Source organism: Pseudorasbora parva, chromosome 4 (genome assembly GCF_024679245.1).
Source record: "Pseudorasbora parva isolate DD20220531a chromosome 4, ASM2467924v1, whole genome shotgun sequence".
NCBI lineage: Eukaryota > Metazoa > Chordata > Actinopteri > Cypriniformes > Gobionidae > Pseudorasbora > Pseudorasbora parva.
The window spans coordinates 3,649,896-3,670,781 of record NC_090175.1 but is presented as its reverse complement, the minus strand read 5'-3'; the positions used below and the strand labels follow the sequence as shown (position 1 = coordinate 3,670,781).

At 38.1% G+C, this 20,886-nt stretch overlaps 1 protein-coding gene across 1 annotated transcript in view; it reads left to right on the top strand.

Moving 5' to 3' along the window:
• Positions 1–1,281: 1,281 nt before the first annotated feature.
• Positions 1,282–20,886, top strand: part of LOC137073718 (uncharacterized) — a 53,260-nt gene continuing 33,655 nt past the window's right edge. Inside the window, exons 1-6 of the mRNA XM_067442422.1 lie at positions 1,282–1,360; positions 4,948–5,054; positions 7,882–8,004; positions 12,265–14,145; positions 14,344–14,517; positions 18,764–18,937. Coding sequence (XP_067298523.1) covers positions 4,963–5,054; positions 7,882–8,004; positions 12,265–14,145; positions 14,344–14,517; positions 18,764–18,937 — 2,444 coding nt within the window. The 5' untranslated portion in view covers positions 1,282–1,360; positions 4,948–4,962. The remainder of the gene's footprint in view (positions 1,361–4,947; positions 5,055–7,881; positions 8,005–12,264; positions 14,146–14,343; positions 14,518–18,763; positions 18,938–20,886) is intronic.

Genomic DNA, 20,886 nt, shown 5'->3' with positions numbered 1-20,886 from the left:
CCCGAGTCAAACTTGGCAAGTTTGAACTACGAAGGACACAAGTCACAAGTTCGCGTACTTGGTATTGAGAAACGACCGCAGTTTCACCCCAGCCCTTACGAAACAAAAATATATTATATTTCAATATTTGAAAATATCATAAAATATATTCACATATATGGGATTTAATATTTATATTTTCCAATATGTTGAAAGCGGCAATCATTTGTATATTTTGCAATATATTGCATGAATATACAATAATATATTTTATAATACCATCAATGTATTATTCCAAGAAAATATATGGGTAAATATATTTTCCTTTCGTAAGGGAGCCTTGCCCGCGCATGCGCAGTTTCACTACAGCGTTTTCACGGCACGCTAATACATTTGATTTTTAAATCTTAATTCTGTCCTATTGATAATTGTTGCTCCTGCTGTTATTATTATTATTATTATTATTATTATTATTATTATTATTATTATTATTATTATTATTATTTTGCATCTGCTGTTGCCCAGAGTCCTTCAGGCTCTCCTGATATAAAACAATGCTATGAACACTTAAATAGTACGTTTTTTTTTCTTCCAAAAACGAACAGCTTGCTATAATAAATAAAACCATGTATTGTCAATGCCTGGTATAAAAAAAAAAAACTAACTTTCGAATAGATATTTTAAAGGTTTCTATAATTATTAAATTATTAGTCTAAAGTCAAGATAATTCCTAATTCTGCCTGGGGTAAATGCATAAACGTGAACACAAATAAAACGCACTTTTAAACAGGCTGAAAGTGTGAGCATATTACTAATTTGTTGGAGACATAACCAAGAAACGAATTTAATATACATTTATTTATCAGGCTACATTTAGGATAGCCTACAATTTACATTTTAAACATTTCATTATTTTACCATTACAGTTGATCACTAACTAATAACTATAAAACCAAACAAGTGCATTTACAATAAATAAATAAAATTGTAGTTTTATTCCCTTCCACCCTTACGAAAGGAAAATATATTTACCAATATATTTTCTTGAAATATATTTTAATATATGGAATAATATATTGATGGTATTATAAAATATATAATATATTATATATGCAATATTTTGCAAAATATACAAATGATTGCCGCTTTCAATATATTGCAATATATTGGAAAATATAAATATTAAATCCCATATATGTGAATATATTGCATGATATTTTCAAATATATTGCAATATATTTTTGTTTCGTAAGGGCAGTGCCGCAACATGCATCTCGAAGACATAACGACGCAATGCGCATGCGCTGTTAGATCTGCTGTGGTAGATCTGTATAACTGTGGATCTGTAGTCATCTCCCTTTCACTGTTGTGGATCGCAAAGGTAGGCTATGTGTTGGTAGCATGTAGCTTTGTTGTTGGATTTAAATGCTATGCAGTGATATCATGCGATCTCTACTTCAGTGTGACGTTAGTCCGTTAAGGCCAGGCCAGGGACATGGGTAAAGCCCGTTTCACACACACTCCGTCTGCAGTTCGTGTGCGGTGTGTATTTTTTTTCAGCACCCATGTTAACGGATGACAGCTTTGACACTGCAGGCGGATGCTGTCCGTCATTCCGTTCCAGGAGCGGTGTGTGTACAGCAGAGAATTAACATTTTAAAACAGGGATACTCTTTCAATACTCCTTCAATTCTGCCATGGTTTTTCTCACACTTCAACAACATATGGTATTCATGTAGAACAGTGATTTTCAAACCCTGGGTCCCGAGACTTAAAAATGGGTCGCCAGGACAGGACATCAGTCTATAGGCCTATATAAAAAGAATAATTACATTAAATATATTTGACTTAAACAATTAACAGATTAATAATAAAAGAAAGATAAATTTGTCCTAATTTTTAGATCTTAGGACTGGAAACAAGAAGAAAAATACTAAATAAAAAGTGTAAAGACAGTTAAAGTGGTGTAATGAATGAACAGTTGATCTAATTGCATTAGTAAAATACTAATGTTTGCAAATTAATTCCAGTTTTACCTTAAACTCTATGCAAGCCTGTTCTGGGTTCTCCAGAGGCCACAGGTAGTGTGATTTTGTTTTTAGATATATCTAATGCATGTAATATATATTTTTTATTAGCCTAATGTTTTTATTCTGCAGTTGTGCAGCTTTAAGGGGACATATGGCATTTTTTAATGTATTTGCTGATATTAGTAATGATATTTATATACAGATTTATTATTATTGGGGTCAAGAAGTTTGCAACTGAACTGCACAGTGCGCATTTTGACGCTTAAAGCTCCACTGTGTAACTTTTTTAGTTTATTCTTAGCTAAAATCACTTAGTTCTTTCAAAAAGATATGTGCTCATTAATGTATATTTACTTCTTTCAAGTAAAAATGCATTCTCGTAATTTTATCATATACCATTGAAAATACATACGGGTGAGGGTTCGGATGGCGGTCGCCATGTTGCTCCTCCATCTTGAAAGTACATTAGCCAAAGAGGGACATACCCGTAAATTCAAGCTTCGCTTTTCGCGTTTTTACACTCGATGGCACTGTGTCGAATGTGAAGAGGAGGATTGCTTGAGGCTGCTATATGATGATGGAGGATCACTCTTAAGCCCCTTTCACACTGCACGTCGGACCCGCAATATTCCCGGAGCATTGCCGGGTCGCCTTCTGTGTGAAAGCAACCACGTCCCGGGATTGATTACCGAATTCGACCCGGGTCGGGGACCTAGTAACATTGCGGGATATGTATCAGAGTCGCCAAGGAAGCGGAAAAGAGAATTAAGACGGCAACGCAATGGGCAAATCAACAAGACAAAAGTAAATACTGGAGTGGCCTTTCCAAGATGGAAAGAGCTCATGAGGAGCAACGATTTTAAAAAGAACGCCGACATTGCCTGCTTTCTTCTCGACAGGTAATATTAATTCAGCCTATTTGTGTATATTGGAAGTTTTATTGTTGCTTTGCTAATTATATCACGGTGTGCTGTGCATAACACTAGAACGACGTCTAGGATAGTTTTCCTCGCGTCAATGATGAAAAAGTATTGTCTACCTTATAACATAAATCCATGTTCAATGACGGATAACGAGATTAATATTTTAATTGCATTATCATTTGTTTGCCTTACGCTAGTGATGTCGTACAATATACAGAATAACGATATCACTGATAAAAGTTACTTTACTAAGATTAGCTTGCATGTTGCTGATGTTAGCAATGAAATGGTTAAAAATAACGAAAACGTAAAACTATTATTCATTTTACATAGATTAATTTGATCATAGATCATTTGGCAAATTAAATAACTGCAAATTATAATAGTTTTCAAAAGTAACCTCATCACTTGAGTTGAAGCAACAGTCAACAAAAAAGAGGTCGAACTGGAAGACATGACTAAATCGGCCACCGTAGGAGTTGAAACGAAATCGAAATTGGGAAGAGCAGAAACTATTATTCACTGGATGGTCATATACATTTACACCACTAGATGGGGGAAAATATCACACAGTGGAGCTTTAAATTCGTTCAATGAATGTTTCCATTAACCACTGTTATGCTTCTTAAAGTTGTTTTCCCTCTCATGAAAGTAATTCCAAAAAGTGTGCAACTTATGTTGGTAAGTTTAATTATATCCCAGCACTGCAATAGCCATTATTTTTAATGGAAGGAGATCTAAAGGGGTGTTCACGCATTAATTCAAATTAAACTAATGAAATGTTATTTTGGCTTTGAATTGCGTTTGTTAGAAATATGAACTGAATTTAGAAATGCTTTTGAACAAGTAGAATAATACACGGTACACATGTTTATGTCTATGTCTTTTAACTATTATAGTATTTTAAAGGACAAAAACAAACTTTAATTATTCAAAGTTATTTGACATTGTAAAAAAAGCACAAATAAAAGAAAAGTAGTTTCAATGTAGAACTACTTTTTGATGGTAACTTGTAGTGTAGCTAACTACTTTTTCAAAATGGTAGCTTGAATGTTACTTAACTGTAAAAAATACACCTCCAGTGTAAAAAAAAAAAAAGAAAAAAAAAAAAGAAATGGTCAAATGATGACAAAATTTAAGTAAAATATCTAAATTTAAATAAGGAAAAATCTGTAAAATAACAGTTTTCTCTAAACATTTTAATATAAATCTGTAAAATGTTTGCACTTTATTTGAATTAAGATGTTTTATTTGAATTTTATGTTTTTATTTGGCAGGCTGCCAGTCATTTGACCATTTTTTTTTTTTTTTTACATTGTAAATTTAAAACTAAGATTTACTTTAAAAATACAAAGAATAATGTTACATTTTTAGTATGGACATAAACCTTTAATATAATGAGCTAAAGATTTTATTACTGATTGTTTTTGTTATTTTACATACATTTGTATGTAATTTAAGAAAACAGAAAAAACCTGTATAAATAATACAGTAATTTCCCTGTATAAAACATGAGAATTACTGTAATTTGTAATTAATGATATAATCCCTAAAATAACAGTCAAATTGTTTATTTACAGATATTGTTTGTAATTTTACATAGTTTTAAATGTAATTCAAAGTTACAAGAAAATACTGTAAAAAATTTAGTGTTATTTTCTGTAAAATTAGGATTATTTTTTACAGTGTATTTCCGGCAAATATCAAAGAAGACATAAAGAGTGTAAATTAAACCAACCAATGTTAATTAATTGGTTCATTGTTTTCAGTGCAGTTGTGCATTGATTCAGATATTTGTATTGCACTGAACTTGATCTTTTATGTTATATATATTGTACCGTGGTTATATTAGAGAATATAATTCGATTGCAAGGTCTTTATAGGAGTATATTTGATGTTTCTGTCATGCAGTATACAGTGGGCTAAAGCATTTTATTTGCATAGCCATTCACATTGAACTGGATCATTGCACACTATACAAATAGCACTGGTCTAAAATCAGTCTCTCTAAACAGAACACCGCCTTTAAAATGAGTTCTTCATCTGCTGGATCCAGCGACAATCAACCCACGAGCAATCGCCCCTCCTCATCCAGTGATGAACCCGAGACATCTGACCCCAGGTAATAACATTAGCCGTTTTGAATGTGTTAGATGTTTCTAATCCACATTGAGTCACAGCTCATTCCTGAAGCCTGCAGTTGGTGAGAGACTGATATTACATTCACAGAGAGGCAGATAATCACTTCTCTGAACTTAACTTTCACTGTTCCTCAGTGTTGACTAAATTATGTCAATGAAACACATTAAAGGCCTGTCCTCAAGAAGAACGATAACTATGATAAATAATTGTTCCAATAATATGTCCACACCACAAATAATAACACTGAGGAAAGATTTCATTGGAATCACTTTCTGAAAGATTTTTGTCATGCTGATGAACAATAAAATGTACTCTTTGCTAGAGCAAATATTTTATTGCTAGAGCTTTTGGATTTAAAATGGCAGGTGACAAATAAACAAAAATGTATAGTCTGTTAATGTTCTTCTCATTATTCAGTTATTGTTCTTACTGTCAATGTGCCTTAAAGGGGACATGTCATGAAAATCTGACTTTTCGCATGTTTAACTTAAGTGCTATAATTGGGTTCCCGGTGCATCTACCAACTCAGAAAATGTGTGAACGGACAACCCAGTAACTTTGTTTCGGCAAGCCTTTTTCTGCAAGCATGTGAAAAATGCGTAGTTTCCGCCCTCAGCCGGTTGTACACTGTCCGCCATTTTCTCCGCGCTGAAGCAGCTGTAGTAGGGCTGGGATAAACGATTATTTTTTAAACGATTAATCTAGCGATTATTTTTTCGATTAATCTAACGATTAATTTTCCCTGTCCGATTCGGTTACGATTCGATTATCGATTATCCCCCATTAATTGCCTAATAGGAATTTATACATGTTGAGTTAATTATCTGAATGAAAAAACAAATTCCTTAACATTGCAATATAATGCTCTTAAAATTCCAAAGTAAGACTATACAAGAGCAATGCATTCAATAAAACCTTGAAAACATAAAGTACACACACACACACACACACACACACAAATAAATAAGTATAAACCAACAACAAAGAAACACAATATACGATTTTTCTATGTATGCAACTCAGCCTACAGGCTATGCCCATCGATTAAATATCAACAAGTTGGTTAATCAAATCCAGGGACACTGAAGCGTGCCGTGAGCGTTTCGGCTGCGTGGCGTGTCCGTTTTTGTTTCGGCGCCCATGTAAACAGGTTGGAGTTTGCACACTGCCTGTGACGCGCGGAAAACGCGTGCATGCTAGAAATAGAAGAGCGCCTATTTTTCACGCGTGTTGGCAAAATAGAATAGGAAAAGATGTTTATATATCATTTTGACACGAATACATATTATTAAATTACATTTTCATGTTTGAAAGTCTGTAGGTTAACATAAATTCAGATATAGGCCTAATTGTAATAATAAAAAACGACAATTATCGATTTTATAATTACAGAAATATTCTGTAGCCTATTTTGCCGTCAATACCAGATATGTGGCTACTGCCGACGTTTTCTTTGCTGTATCAGTAGGCTATTTATGTTTAACATTAGGAATAGGGCTTCCCTCCGCATCAATAGCAGCAGCAGCGCCGCGTCAGACACGCTTCTAGTGTCCAAAGGCAGAGAAAACGCTACACAGCCCGGTGGCTGACCCGCAACAGAAACGCCACGCGCATCCGCGGCATGACAGTGAAAACAGACATGTAGAGTGCATTACGGGCGCCAATACTCCGTTTAAAACTGGAATAGTCCTGGGATGAAACTGTTCACTTAGAGGATGGATACCCTCGGTCACATCAGCGCGATTAGACAGTGAACATTTTAAATTTAAAACAGATTATTATGTAGGTAGCCAATGTGCCCGATGCTTTCACGTGATGCAAACGTTTGTTTTTGTGATTAAAATACATAAAATATTACCAAAACATCTGTCTTCCTGTGTGCAGAAATTTGTTTATGTAGCCGTGACAACAAAACGCGTGCACGCACGGAGCAAGCGCTCTTAACACAGACGCGCATGCCTGTGATGCTCCGTGCGCACCGCGCGCCAACCCCATAGACTGTGGCCAACCCGCAAGCCTTGCACTTCTGAAAGTCTGAGAGCCACTCGTGTTGCTACCATAGATATACATAATAAATAATATACTTAATTACATAATATACTTTATTATGTATATTTATGGTTGCTACTACTCTCCGGCGCCGCCATCTTTATTTTGAGTCTTACGAATTGACGCGCATATTTTGCGTCGGCGTATTTTTTGCGTCGGCGTCATCGATGACATCGACGCGTTGTCCCAGCCCTAAGCTGTAGCGACAACAACGTCTTATAAGCAATGCAGCTTGTAGCAGTGTTAGTTTCTGACATGTTCCTTTGTTGTTGTTATTGTTGTTGATGAACGAGTTATTGATGCTCCGCCAGCTTCTTGAAGGAACAGGCCGGGAGCACCAGCTCTTTCTGGCAAATTTAACATGCTCTAAAAAGTAATCTGTGGGGTATTTTGAGCTAAAAGTTCATCAGAGACTTATTTTACATCTTATAAAAAGGGGCATAGTATGTCCCCTTTAAATTTGTACTTCACCCAAATATGGACATTTTTCATCTTCGTAACACAAATTAAGTTCATGGCACCATTTTAAAGATCCAAAATGGTCATATTGGCATCATAAAAGTAATCCATATGAATGGTTATTTAATCCACGTCTTTTGAAGAGACACAATCTCATATAATAAACTGATTTAATTTAGGCTTTTTAGCCTTTGAACTGAGACTCAGGATGAGTGATGTATGTTCCATATATGTTTAAAATGAAAGATATTCATATTTAGAGTATCATCTAAAATGCTTATTTGTTTGCATTTTGTCAGGATCAGCAGGCGAAAGAGACCGAGATCAGAGTCTCCAGAACCCAGTGGTGTGTCTTTAAAGAGTAACAAATCCATGGAGCCACCCGTTACTTTCAGTGATGGACCAGTGACCTCTGACCCTCCGTTAGTATAAATATGTACTCGCTATTTTACTATAGTGTGTCTCAGATGAATAATGATTTAAGAAAGTAAATGAAATGGCACCAAATGTACTCCAAAATATGCAACATATACACTGTGGTGCCAAACAAATTTATTACTGAAATATATCTGGGGCCGTATTCACAAAACTGTTTATCTTACCACTAAGAGTTCTCATGAATGGCAATGAATTCTTAGTTAAAGTGGTAATGAATTGAGAAATCAACTTTCCCTTGAGCTTTTAATATATACAAAGTCATGGTAATATAAAAAATATCCTGTAAGTTTCAGAGCTGAAAACTTCTTTGTTAGTCAAAGAAAAGCTTTTATAGACACCAGGCCCAGAAAATGATCTTGTGCTTCATCCTTACGTCATCTCACAACGAAACACACTGGGTGCTTCCCATTTCTTATTTGTGCATCCTCGTTTCCTTTTCTAGCTTCCTTTCCTCTCTCCTTAGCTCTGCCCCTTCAGCATGCGAGGGAAGGACGTGAGGACGGAGGAACTAAATAACGTGAAATGATATATCCTCAGCTCCCTTTAATGTCACTTCAAAGAGTCGTTGAATAATGATGACTCTGCACCGCTGGATTTAGTCGGGATTCTTGAACATTAGCGATAACTATTAATATTGTAGCTTCAACCTCCACAAAATACCACATTTTTCCATATTTTATTTAATATTACCAGTTATTATTAACAACAAATTATTCCCAGTTATTAACTGCTTATTATTCATTGTATAGTATTAGTTTCTATTTGTTTCTTTCATTTTCTTGTGCTTTGATATAATTCTGCAACTGTCAGGGGTTGTTATTTGACATACATTTGTGTCTTGTACATGTAAACATAATAATAATGATGAATAAACTGTGGCACGATATGAAGAGAATTAATGCGTACGCTGCGTTTAGTCGATAAGTCGCTTCCCCAAAGGATACTCCAGTGTGTCCTCGCTCATGAGTCCTCAGGAAGCTCCTCGCTCCACGATCCTCGCCTCCTCGCGGTGCGATTAGAGAATTGAGATCTGCTACAAGATGGCTGAGCTCCATCAGTTTCCGGGTCATAGGAAGGAGGACGGAGGAGCGAGGAAACGAGGAGGGATATTGAGAGGCACCCACTCTAGGGCATGTCTAATCCAGTAGCCCCGCCCACCGACTCATGAAACTGTGAAGAATATAGCAAGACACTGCGCTATTCCTGGTTGTGGAAGAACACAGTCGCTGCATAAGCTTCCTTCGTATCCTAATATTAGGAATGAATGGTTGAACTTTATTTTTAATGAAGTTCCAGCTCATGTGGGGAAGAACGTTTGTGTGTTCGCTTCATTTCACTGTGGAATCGTTTGTAAACAAATCTCAGGTCGATGCTGGATTTGCAGACATTTGAGATTAAAACACAATGGACTTTCTTCTATATTGGATCCGACAGGAATTGTGCAACACACTTGTTTTTTATATGTAATAGTATTGCATTGTTATAGATAGTTTTGACTGTGTTTACGTGTCTAACAGAGCATACCTTTACCACGCTGGCTCAGACATCTATGGGCCAGGACTAGCAAAGCCCAACGTCCAAAAAGCCTCGCAAAGCCTAAGCGTTTTCCAGACAGGCTACCAAGACACAAGCCTGTCTGCAGGCCGATGAATCTCATAATATTCCTTTCTTGATCTGTGCTGTTCACTCTCTCTTGAAGTGACATTTGAAGGGCGCACGCACGCGTGTGTGTGTGTGCGTGTGTGTTAATAACGCGTTAACGTAAATTCATTTTAACGGCACTAAATTTATTAACGCGCGTTAACACAGCGCGCATTTTCTGTTTGATCCGTGACATAGCCGTTGGAGAAAGTGAGAGCAGTCAGACGAAAAGTATGCAGCAGCAAACATTAATAGGGAAAGAAAAGGGTTGACATTAATATTCTAAACCAAAAGTTATTACCTACATAAGATACCATATTTTCTGTTTAAAGGGGGGGGTGAAACACTCAGTTTCAATCAGTGTCATGTCAATCTTGAGTACCTATAGAGTAGCATTGCATCCTGCATATCTCCGAAAAGTCTTTATTTTTTTTATAATTATATAAGAAAGATGCGCTGTTCCGAGTCTTTCCGAAAAAAGCAGAGCGGGTGGGGGCGTGTCGTGTGGGCGGAGCTAAATAATGACGTGTGTGCGCCGCTGTTATTGTGTTGAGTGCGTCGTAAAGCTGTGTCATCCCTAACAGCGGGAAAAAACTTTATTCAAAATAAAAAAAATGGCTTTAATCAGATACAGCCATACATCTATGATCCGGAATCAGACCCAGAGGCTGCAGTTGAACAGGAGCAGCAGCAAAAACGACTAGAGCAGGACGTCTCTATGTGGTACAAGTTATACACTAACTATATAATATGCTTAGCGGCTTGTGTTATTTACATATTTATACTTGAATTATATCGTCGTATTTTTTGTCTTTGAAGGTGTACATGTGGGAAGTGCAGTTGTGCACGTGTGTGTGTGTGTTTACGCGTGGTTTGTGTAGACAATTGTAGTAAGCGGACTGGTTTTGCACGGCAGGCTAAGTTAACGTTAGTGTTTACATAGAAAGACACGGAATAGTAGCACATTTGAATGAAGAAGCGCGCTTATTTAGTTCAACATATTTCCCCACTCTTTGTGTATTGTTGTTTGAAGTGCTTTTACAATACACAAACATAAAGTTACACATATAGTGGCCAGCTAAACAAATGAACACGCACTACACATCGCATGCTCCATTGATCAATTAACTATACGTGATCATGTTTGGGCTACTTGATGAGCATAGGCAAAAACACAGACATTTGAAGCAGTCTTACTCACCGCCTGCGGTTCTAACGTTGGGACCTTTATCATTGGGACTGCTCCATCCTTCAGCATTAGGCGATCGGAAAATCCGGCGTCGAGCTGGGCCTTGTTTATGAAACAGTCGGCACCGAAATGCAGTGAACAGACAAACCTTTGCGCAACTCAGTTGCTGATCCGGAAAAGCAAATTACATCCACTGTTGCCTTAACGCGGGGTTTTTTTGGCAATCTGTACAGGACTGTCTTGGTCTGACAACCAAAAACGCACTTTTTTGGTGACATTGTTAATTTCTTGAAGTCACATCACCTGTGCAGTGCAGCCTACGAGCCAGCGCTTTGATGGCCGTAGCCTGTTGCTTTCGCACTCTCCCTCTCTCTCTCACGCTCTTCCGGTAGAATTGTCCATATGGCCCATACAAGGAAATTCCGACCTATTAACGTTAAGTGGACCCATGATCGAAAAAAACTTGCCGAAACTTATGACTAACCGGAAGTAGTATTTTTGACAAAGAAATACTCCCATCAAATGTCCACCTTAACTTTTGAAACTTTGTCTATGTTTAGTATGGGATTCCAAGTCTTTAACAGTGTAAAAAGATCAGTATGCATGAAACAGCATTTCACCCCCCCTTTAACTTTTATTAGACTCCAGAAAGAAAAGTGCGTTTTTTCACTGAGCACATTCTCTGCAGTCTGAGCGCGATGCACTGCAGCTCATTCTCGCTCATGTCTGAGGTAAATCATTAACACCATCACTGCTAACACTACATGTGTTTTATTGAACTAAATACATTACAATCAGCTAAAACGAATGCACAGGTTACTTACCTGAACAAGTGCGCTCCCGAGTCCGTGTTCTTCACACTGTCCACGTGAATCGTGGCCCAGTTCGGCGCGCACACGCAAAATACCGGCAGTTCAATAGGGAATGCGCATCTCTTAAAGGGGCCGCACTATATTCCTACTCGTGGAATATGGACCTCCTCCAGGTATGGTGTGGTTCTGGTGCGCTCACTGGTACACATTGCCAATTTTTCATACGAATTGTGCCCTGTTCTGAATTAAACTGCCAGTGTAAAAACTCCATTTATATTCTTAAAGGGGGGGTGAAACACTCAGTTTCAGTCAATCTCATGTCAATCTTGAGTACCTTTAGAGTAGTATTGCATCCTTCATATCTCCGAAAAGTCTTTAATTTTATTATATTTATAAAAGAAATATAGGCTGTACCGAGTCTTTCCGAAAAAACCGAGCACCTGGAGGCGTGTCGTGTGGGCAGAGCTAAAGATGACAGAATTTTCATTTTAAAGTGAACTATCCCTTTAAGATTTTTTGTGAATACGGCCCCTGATGGTCATCAGCTGTCATTGTATCAGTATTAATTTTCTTTTTGCTACTTTTTTCTTTTTAAATTTCAGCAGAAAGGAGGGACATGAGATGTTCAGTGCATCTACATCCCACTATCAGACTCATAGCAGACAGAAAAAAACTGAATCAGTCCTGCATACACACCCACATGAGACTCGAGACCTGCAGGAAATCAAAGACCAGCACAAAACTAAAATGAAGATCAAGTATGAGAGATTATTTGAGGGAATCAAACTCCAGGAGAATGAAACCCTCCTTAACAGGATCTACACACAACTCTACATCATAGAGGGAGAGAGAGAAGGAGTGAATGAAGAACATGAGGTTTTACAGATGGAGAAAACAGCCAGAACACAACACTCACAAGACACTCCAATCTCATGCAATGACATCTTTAAAGCCTCAGCTAAACCAGGACATAAGGAGAAAAAGCAGATCAAGACTGTTCTTACTAAAGGCATCGCTGGAATCGGAAAAACCGTCTCTGTGCAGAAGTTCATTCTGGACTGGGCCGAGGGAAAAGCCAATCAGGATGTAGATTTCATGTTTGTACTTCCATTTCGAGAGCTGAACTTGATCCGAGATCATCAGTACAGTCTTCACAGACTTCTGCTGGACTTTCATCCTGAACTTCAAGATCTGGACTCAAAGATGTATGAGGAGTGTAAAGTTGTGTTCATCTTTGATGGTCTGGATGAAAGCAGAATCACACTGATGTTTTCAGATGCTCAGAAAGTTTCTGATGTGACTGAGACTTCATCAGTGGGTGTGTTGATGTCAAACCTCATGAAAGGAGAACTGCTTCCCTCTGCTCTCATCTGGATAACCTCCAGACCAGCAGCAGCCAATCAGATCCCCTCCAAATACATCAACCGTCTGACAGAGATTCAGGGATTCAATGAGCCTCAGAAGGAGGAATATTTCAGTAAGAGAATCGGTGATGATCATCAAGCCAGCAGAATCATCTCACACATCAGAAGAGCAAGAAGCCTCCACATCATGTGCCACATACCTGTCTTCTGCTGGATCTCATCCACTGTGCTTCAAAAGCTCCTGGAAGAAGATCTGAGTGCAGAAATCCCTCAAACTCTGACTGAAATGTACATCCACTTCCTGCTGATTCAGATCAACACGAGGAATCAGAAGTATGAAGAAAGAGATCCAGAGAAACTCCTGCAGTCCAACAGAGAAGTGATTGTGAAACTTGCTGAAGTGGCTTTCAATCAGCTGATGAAGGGCAATGTGATGTTCTATGAGGAGGACCTGAGAGAGAGCGGCATAGACGCCACTGACGCTGCAGTGTATTCTGGGATCTGCACTGAGATCTTTAAGGGGGAATCTGTGATTCATCAGAGGAAAGTCTACAGCTTCATTCATCTGAGCGTCCAGGAGTTTCTTGCTGCTTTCTATTTGTTTTACCATTATGTAATGAAAAATGTTGACACATTAAAGTTTTTGGATGTAGTTCATTGTCTGCATAGGCAAGCAGTAGATAAAGCCCTTGATAGTGAGAATGGTCACCTGGATCTGTTCTTGCGGTTCCTGCTGGGTATCTCACTGGAGTCCAATCAGAGACTCTTACAGGATCTACTGACACACACAGAGAACAGCTCAGAGAGCATCAGAGAAACCACACAGTACATTAAAGAGAAGATCAAAGATGGACATGAACTCTCCACTGAAAGATCCATCAATTTGTTCCTCTGTCTGCTGGAAGTAAAAGATCAGACTCTGTCCAAAGAGATTCAGGAGTTTGTGAAATCAGACAAACACTCAGAAAAGAAACTCTCTCCTGCGCACTGCTCAACAATCGCCTACATGCTTCAGATGTCAGAGGAGCCACTGAATGAGCTTGATCCAATGAAATACAACACATCAGATGAGGGGAGAAGAAGACTGATACCAGCTGTGATCAACTGCACAAAAGCTCTGTGAGTAAATCTATGTGTGTATATATATATATAAACTGTGGTCCTACAATTCATCAAGATCAAAAATATTTTCTAATGATTGGAGTGAGCTTCTAACCTTAACTTTAAAAACAATATATGAGAATAGGTTAGCCTTTACTAGCTATTTTGCTTTGACAATCTCAAAACTTCATAAAACTGTGTTCTGCTCTCTTTTAGAATTGCTGGCCTTAATCTCTCAGCTCAACATTATGAGATTTTGTCATCAGCTGTACAATCCTCAAACTCTGTCTTGAAAGAGCTGGATCTGAGTAACAATGACCTACATGATTCAGGAGTGAAACTGCTCTCGGATGGACTGAAGAGTACCAACTGTCAGCTGGAGATACTGAGGTGTGTAAGAAAACTATTAAACCAATTGACAATCCCAATTGGGGGGTGGGGGGTATTAACGTTTTAAAATTTCACATTTAAAGAAATCTAGTATTTGACCATGTCTAAAATTTATTCAAATGTAAAACCTACAAATAAGTACGCAGTTATGATCAGCAATACTTTTAAGCAACTTGACTATTATTTATAAAAGTGCCATACAGGCACTTTGTTGGTAATGCCTTTACAAATGAAAATTATAAATTTTTCCAGCCACAAAATTACTCTAATTGGCCTCTTTGCATTGGATTTCTCTATTTTAACCTTAATTACTACACTAATTGTAATATAAATAATATAAATATTTGAAGAATTTTTTTAAGTGATCATTAATGGACCATAATTATTGCACAAATAGTATTTAGTACCAAAAGATCTCCTCAAAATATTCAATAAATATTACTAAACTAAAATATAGTTTATTTAAATAACATTTATTTAATAGAAAAATTGTGTACGGTCAAATTTGACTATGATAGTAAGGAATATCTCAGTGCGAGATACAAGAAGAGCATAACATTACAATGTTGCATCTCCATCACTCTCCATTTTAAAATGACGCTGTAAATGTGGTTGATGTAATAATCAATGCACACTATGCTGTACTGTTTACCAAACATTGCTGCAAATACCTGTATAGTGAAGCTGTTGTCTATTCCAGTGTTTCCCAACCTTTTTTCAGTTATGGCACCCTTTGAAAATTTTCTAAATTTTGTGGCACCCCTTTGCATACATTACGCTAGGGGTGTAACTGTACAGATTGCGGGTCGGTTTGTATCACAGTTTTAGGTTCACGGTTTCAGTACAGTTCGGTATTTGCTATGTTCAGGGGAAAAAAGGGCTACTGCCCTATGTCCTATGAATATAAAAAAATAAGAACAAATAACTTAAATACAAGCAGAAGCACAAATAAATACTAATGAGCAAAGACAAGAATAAAATAAACAATGCTTTTCAGGTTTTTCAGGTGGGTCTAACATTAGTTTTTAGGTAGAGAAATGGAATAAAGTAATCAAATGTAAAATAACTGCATATTTAACTGTTTAAAGTTTAAAAATTAATCCTTATTAAACTTCCAAAAGCTATTCAATCAAGAGCAGTGAGTGATGTCTTTATCTTTTGTTTGACATTAAACAGACATCAGTAAAGGCTACTGTCCCTTTACGACCTAAAGCAAGGATAGTCGTCGTCTTTTCTGTATAAAGTTCACTTAAGGCATATACAAACTAGGCTACAGACTATGCCTGATTGGATACTCATCAAGATGGAGATTTTGACATACTTTTTGTGTGAGTTTGTCCGTTCAAGCACAGGATTTGAACTCAATATTTGCGCGATTTGGGACTAGTGAACAGAGACAGATCTTCTCTCAGGGCGCGCAAGTTCTCATTCGCATCTTCTGGCGAATATACCCGCGTGATGACGGTGAAAATTACTGCTCATATTCAGACAAACGGCAGCACTCGCATGCATTGAACAAAGTTTACAAAGAGAGACCGTTTTGCCCACGTTTTTCTTTTATTAGCACTGTTGTGGTGTATCACTGAGGAGCCAGCATGCGTATCCATCGAAAGAAACATACATAAAGCATTATTTTCAAGTAGCAACCCATATTAAAGATGCGGCATCAGATGTGAGATAAACGCGGATAAAAGGTGCATCATGGCACCTTTTACACGACACCCCTGCTCACGGCATCCCGGTTTGGAAACACTGGTCTATTCAAATGTATTGATTGACACAGCGCTGGTTTGTGTAGAACTATTGAGAGCGCCATGACCACGCGCGCTGCTGCGAGATGTACGCGTGTCGCAACTCTGTTATTCAATGGCTCTGGATTTAATTGTTATGCCACACTAAATGTGCCAAAATGCAACAAAACTTGTTTAAGACTTACGGTCGATTGAAACGCAGTGAGTGAGTGAGTGAGTGAGTGAGTGAGTGAGGCACAAAGGCGGAGGGAGAGCTAGGAAAATCAGCTGAACGAATATGCATGCATCTTTTAAATAGCGTAAAAATAAATGAATAACGAAGCAATATGTGGCGGCCGGTGTTGATTCTGTGGCGGTCCGCAAATTAGTCTATGTGGGGGAAACACTGTCTGCAGATGAGCTCCTGAACAGAGCGTAGAGAGCTTCATAGAATGGGTTTCATCCAAGCCTTACATCACCAAGCGCAATGTAAAGCGTGGGATGCAGTGGAGTAAAGTACGCCACCTAAAGACTCTAGAACAGTGGAGATGTGTTCTCTGGAGTGACCAATCACGCTTCTCTGTCTGGCAATTCAGTGGACGATTCTGGGTTTGGCGGTTGCCAGAAGAACGGGACTTGCCTGACTGCATTGTACCACATGTACAGTTTGGTGGAGGGGGAACTATGGTGTGGGGTTGTTTTTTTTCTGGGGTTGGGCTTGGTCCCCTAGTTCTACTCTTAATACTTCAGCATACCAAGACATTTTGGACAATTTCATGCTCACAACTTTGTGGGAACAGTTTGGGGATTGCCCCGTCCTGTGCCAACATGACTGCGCACCAGTACACAAAGCGTTGGTCCATAAAGACATGGAAGACCGAGTTTGGTGTGGAGGAACTTGACTGGCCTGCACAGAGTCGTGACCTCATCCCGATAGAACAGCTTTGGGATGATTTAGAGCAGAGACTGCGAGCCAGGTCTTCCTGTCCAACATCTTTTCCTGACCTCACAAATCTTTCTAGAAGAATGGTACAAAATTCCCATAAACACACTACTAAATATTGTGGAAAGCCTTCCCATAAGCGTTGAAGCTGTTATAGCTGCAAAGGGTGGGCCAGCCAACTCCATATCAAACCCTACGGATTAAGAATGGGATGTCATTGAAGTTCATGTGCATGTAAAGGTAGACATCTCAACTTTTGTCAATAAAGTGTATTCAAAGGAATGTTGTGGTTGAAAGTATCAAAAACAAATTTAGATGATTATTTCTCCTATAGCAGTGAATGAATGGAATCTTATCAGGGACACTAAAATGCTCTGTCTGATGTGATACTGTTGTAGTCAGTTGCATGGTTATGATTTTCTGTCTGATAAAATCAATCTTGTAAGTAAAGAAGTTCATAAAGTCATTATTGCTGTGCAGTTAGAAAATGTCTGAAGCTGAAGCTTTATTTCTTGTTAATTTTGCCACTATATCGAACAAAAAATAGAAATAAAGCTGCAAGTAGCATTTAACACGGTTCAAGCATTTAAAGACCCTGTAAAGTCAAAATTAAGTATGTGATCTGAGTTTGTCACACCACAGAAAAATATGTTATTAACCACCCATCCAAATTTGAATGACAATAAAAGTCGGCAAGTAAATAAAATAAGAGATCAAAATCTTGAAAAAATGACCAGTATTCTCTGCTCTCAAACGCTGGGAACGCTGCTCTCAGTCCGCTGGCTGCGCCGAAACTACCTCCGCCTCACTCAAATGCCATACATTTGAGCCTCCAGTATTTCTTCACGGTCTATGCTCCAGAGCCAGAAACAAACTAAGGCCGGTTTCACACTGCACGCATTAGCAGGACGTAAGCAGCACGTTTTTTTTTTTGGCGTGCTGGAAAAAAAAACATATCTCAAAATTGGCGCCTGAAGGGGCGAGCCAATCCGAGGTGTGCATTTTGTCCGACTTGAGACAAGGATTCCAGCGATATAAGACACTTGAGGCTACGCCCAATGGTTTAGGAGTTATGAGCCATTTGGTATTTTTGCTCGCTGTAGCCCCCCCGTCAGGCCGATCAGCGTGTGCCTCGGTTACGTTGGTAGTTTGTGTACTAACCTGTAACTAACTTTTAGATGGAGAATGATGCATCATGGGAAAATAGGGTTTCTAGCCTTACGGCTTGAACCCCTAAAAATATACTGAAAATGTTGAATGAATTCCTTAAAATTAAGCAATAATTGGAAATAACTTCAATAATGTCTTTTATTTACTTCCACCTCATGTATAATATTAGCAGTTTAAGGTTATCAAAATTCAGTCATCTAAATTTCATCCTTTCATCAGTTTTACTTCAAGTCTTATCATCTCTTCCTGCCCAGTTAATTATTTGAAATCAAGCTGGTTGTGCTTTCTTTTCATTCTAATTTATGTTTCTGTCTGTTTTACTTTACTCAGATCTTTACTTTTTTTAATTAGCTCGAGCAGAGACTAAACTTATCTTCACGTGCCATCTTCACTGTGTCTGTAGGTTGTCTGGCTGTATGGTGACAGAGGAAGGCTGTGGTTATTTGTCTTCAGCTCTAAGTTCAAACCCCTCACACCTGAGAGAGCTGGATCTAAGCTACAATCACACAGGACAATCAGGAATCAAGCTGCTCTCAGAAAAACTCAGTGATCCAACCTCCTCACTGCAGATACTCAAGTATGTTTGGAAGTCTGATACATTCATCTGTTTGTACATGATGTATGTGATGTATGGTAATTGTATTACTATTCCTTACCTGAGGAGGGTGCTCTCAGCCTAAAGATGTGTGGGGTTGTAACATGTAAAAGGGAAGAATAAAAAACGTACAGTAAACTGCAAGTCGCATGAAACCATGATTCCGTGAATCATTTCCATGTTTGCATCCACTAGACATTACATTGTGTCAGAAAAAAACTATGGAGCAATTGAAACCTCCGAACAGTTTGGATTTCGAAGGAAATCTAGCGGAAAACTGGCGAACATGGATTTAAAAGTTTGACCTGTATATGACTGCAACTGGCATTGCAAAAAAGTGTCAAGGTGAAATGTGCGACATTTCATCATGTGGTTGGCGATGATGCCTTAAAGGTATTTAATACCCTGGATTTTGAGGATGATGAGGATGATTTTGAAGTGCTCAAAGAGAAGTTTAAAGAGTACTGCAAGCCGAGAAAAAATATTACATATCTGAGGCGCATGTTTTTCATGAGAGCACAGGGACCGAACGCAAACATTGATGAATATATGACCGACTTGAAAAATAAGGCTAAAGACTGAATTTAAAGGATTAAATGATGACTTGATTAAGATCGCATTGTCTTTGGTGTTAATAATGACAGCAGGAGAGCTAGGCTTCTCAGGGAAATGAATTTGAACCTAGTGAAGGCTGTATTTGTCGTGCTAAAGAGATAATGTAAAGCCATATGGAAGTGCTGCATGAAAAAGCAGAAGTAGCTGTGAATAAAATCCTGAAGACTAAGTCAAATGTAAGACAGGCAAATTTCAAGCACACAGGGAAAGAGAAGGAAGATTGCATAAGATGTGGTTATGTACATGAGGCAAGGAAGTGTCCAGCATATGGCAAAATTTGAAAATGAGTGCTGGCGGAAGAAGCATTTTAGCTGCATGTGCAAAACACCAAAACAAAAAGGCAGACCTAAAAGACTGGAGAAAAAAGTCCATGAGATGGAACAAGAAGAAGATGCTGAATTGTTTATAGGTACCATCAAAATTGAACAAAGTGAGCAAACAGCAAGCAAAAGGCCTATATAAATGAATACAGTTTCTACAAAGCAAAGTGAAAACAGGAAATGGACTCAGGAATTCAGTATAAACAACTGAATACTTTAAGTTAGACACTGGAGCAGTGCAACGTATTGACTTTCAAAGACTTTGAGAACGCCTCTACAAGAAGGCACTTCTGAAGAACTAAAACTGCTCGTTAGTTACATATTCTGGCCACACGATGGAGACAAAAGGAAAAGTAAGGCTTAAATATGGTTGTAAAGACACTGAGTTTGATCTAGAATTCCAAGTTGTAGATGACGATTCTCCAGTAATTCTGAGGAGAGAAGCATGCTCAAAACTTGGACTTATTAAGAGAGTGTACAACGTGGAGAACAAAGACCAAACTGAACTTATAAGTGTATACCAGTTGTGGTATGTGTACCAGTACTGCACCATATTCAGCTCAAACCAGATGTTGCTCCAGTCATTCACACACCACGGAAAGTGCCCATAGCAGTGAAAGACAAGGTAAAAATGGAACTGACACGAATGGAAGATCTGGGAGTATTTGTGAAGCAAACCGAACCCACTTATTGGGTTAACAGTATGGTTATGGTAGTGAAACCAGGGAAACGTGGAAAAAGTGATTCAGAAATGCATTGTACAAAGACTTGAAGGCTTGGATGGAGTCGTTAACAAAGTGTATGATATTGTGGTGTGAGGTGAAGACATGGAACAACAAGAATGAACAACACTGACTAAGACAGCTGACAGCTAAAGCTGAAACTTTAAGAGTTACTCTTTAAGAACTGGAGAATAGTAGTTCCACAAAGCTTGAGAACAGACACACTGATCAACCTACTTATAGAACCTATTATAACACAATAATTATTAATTAT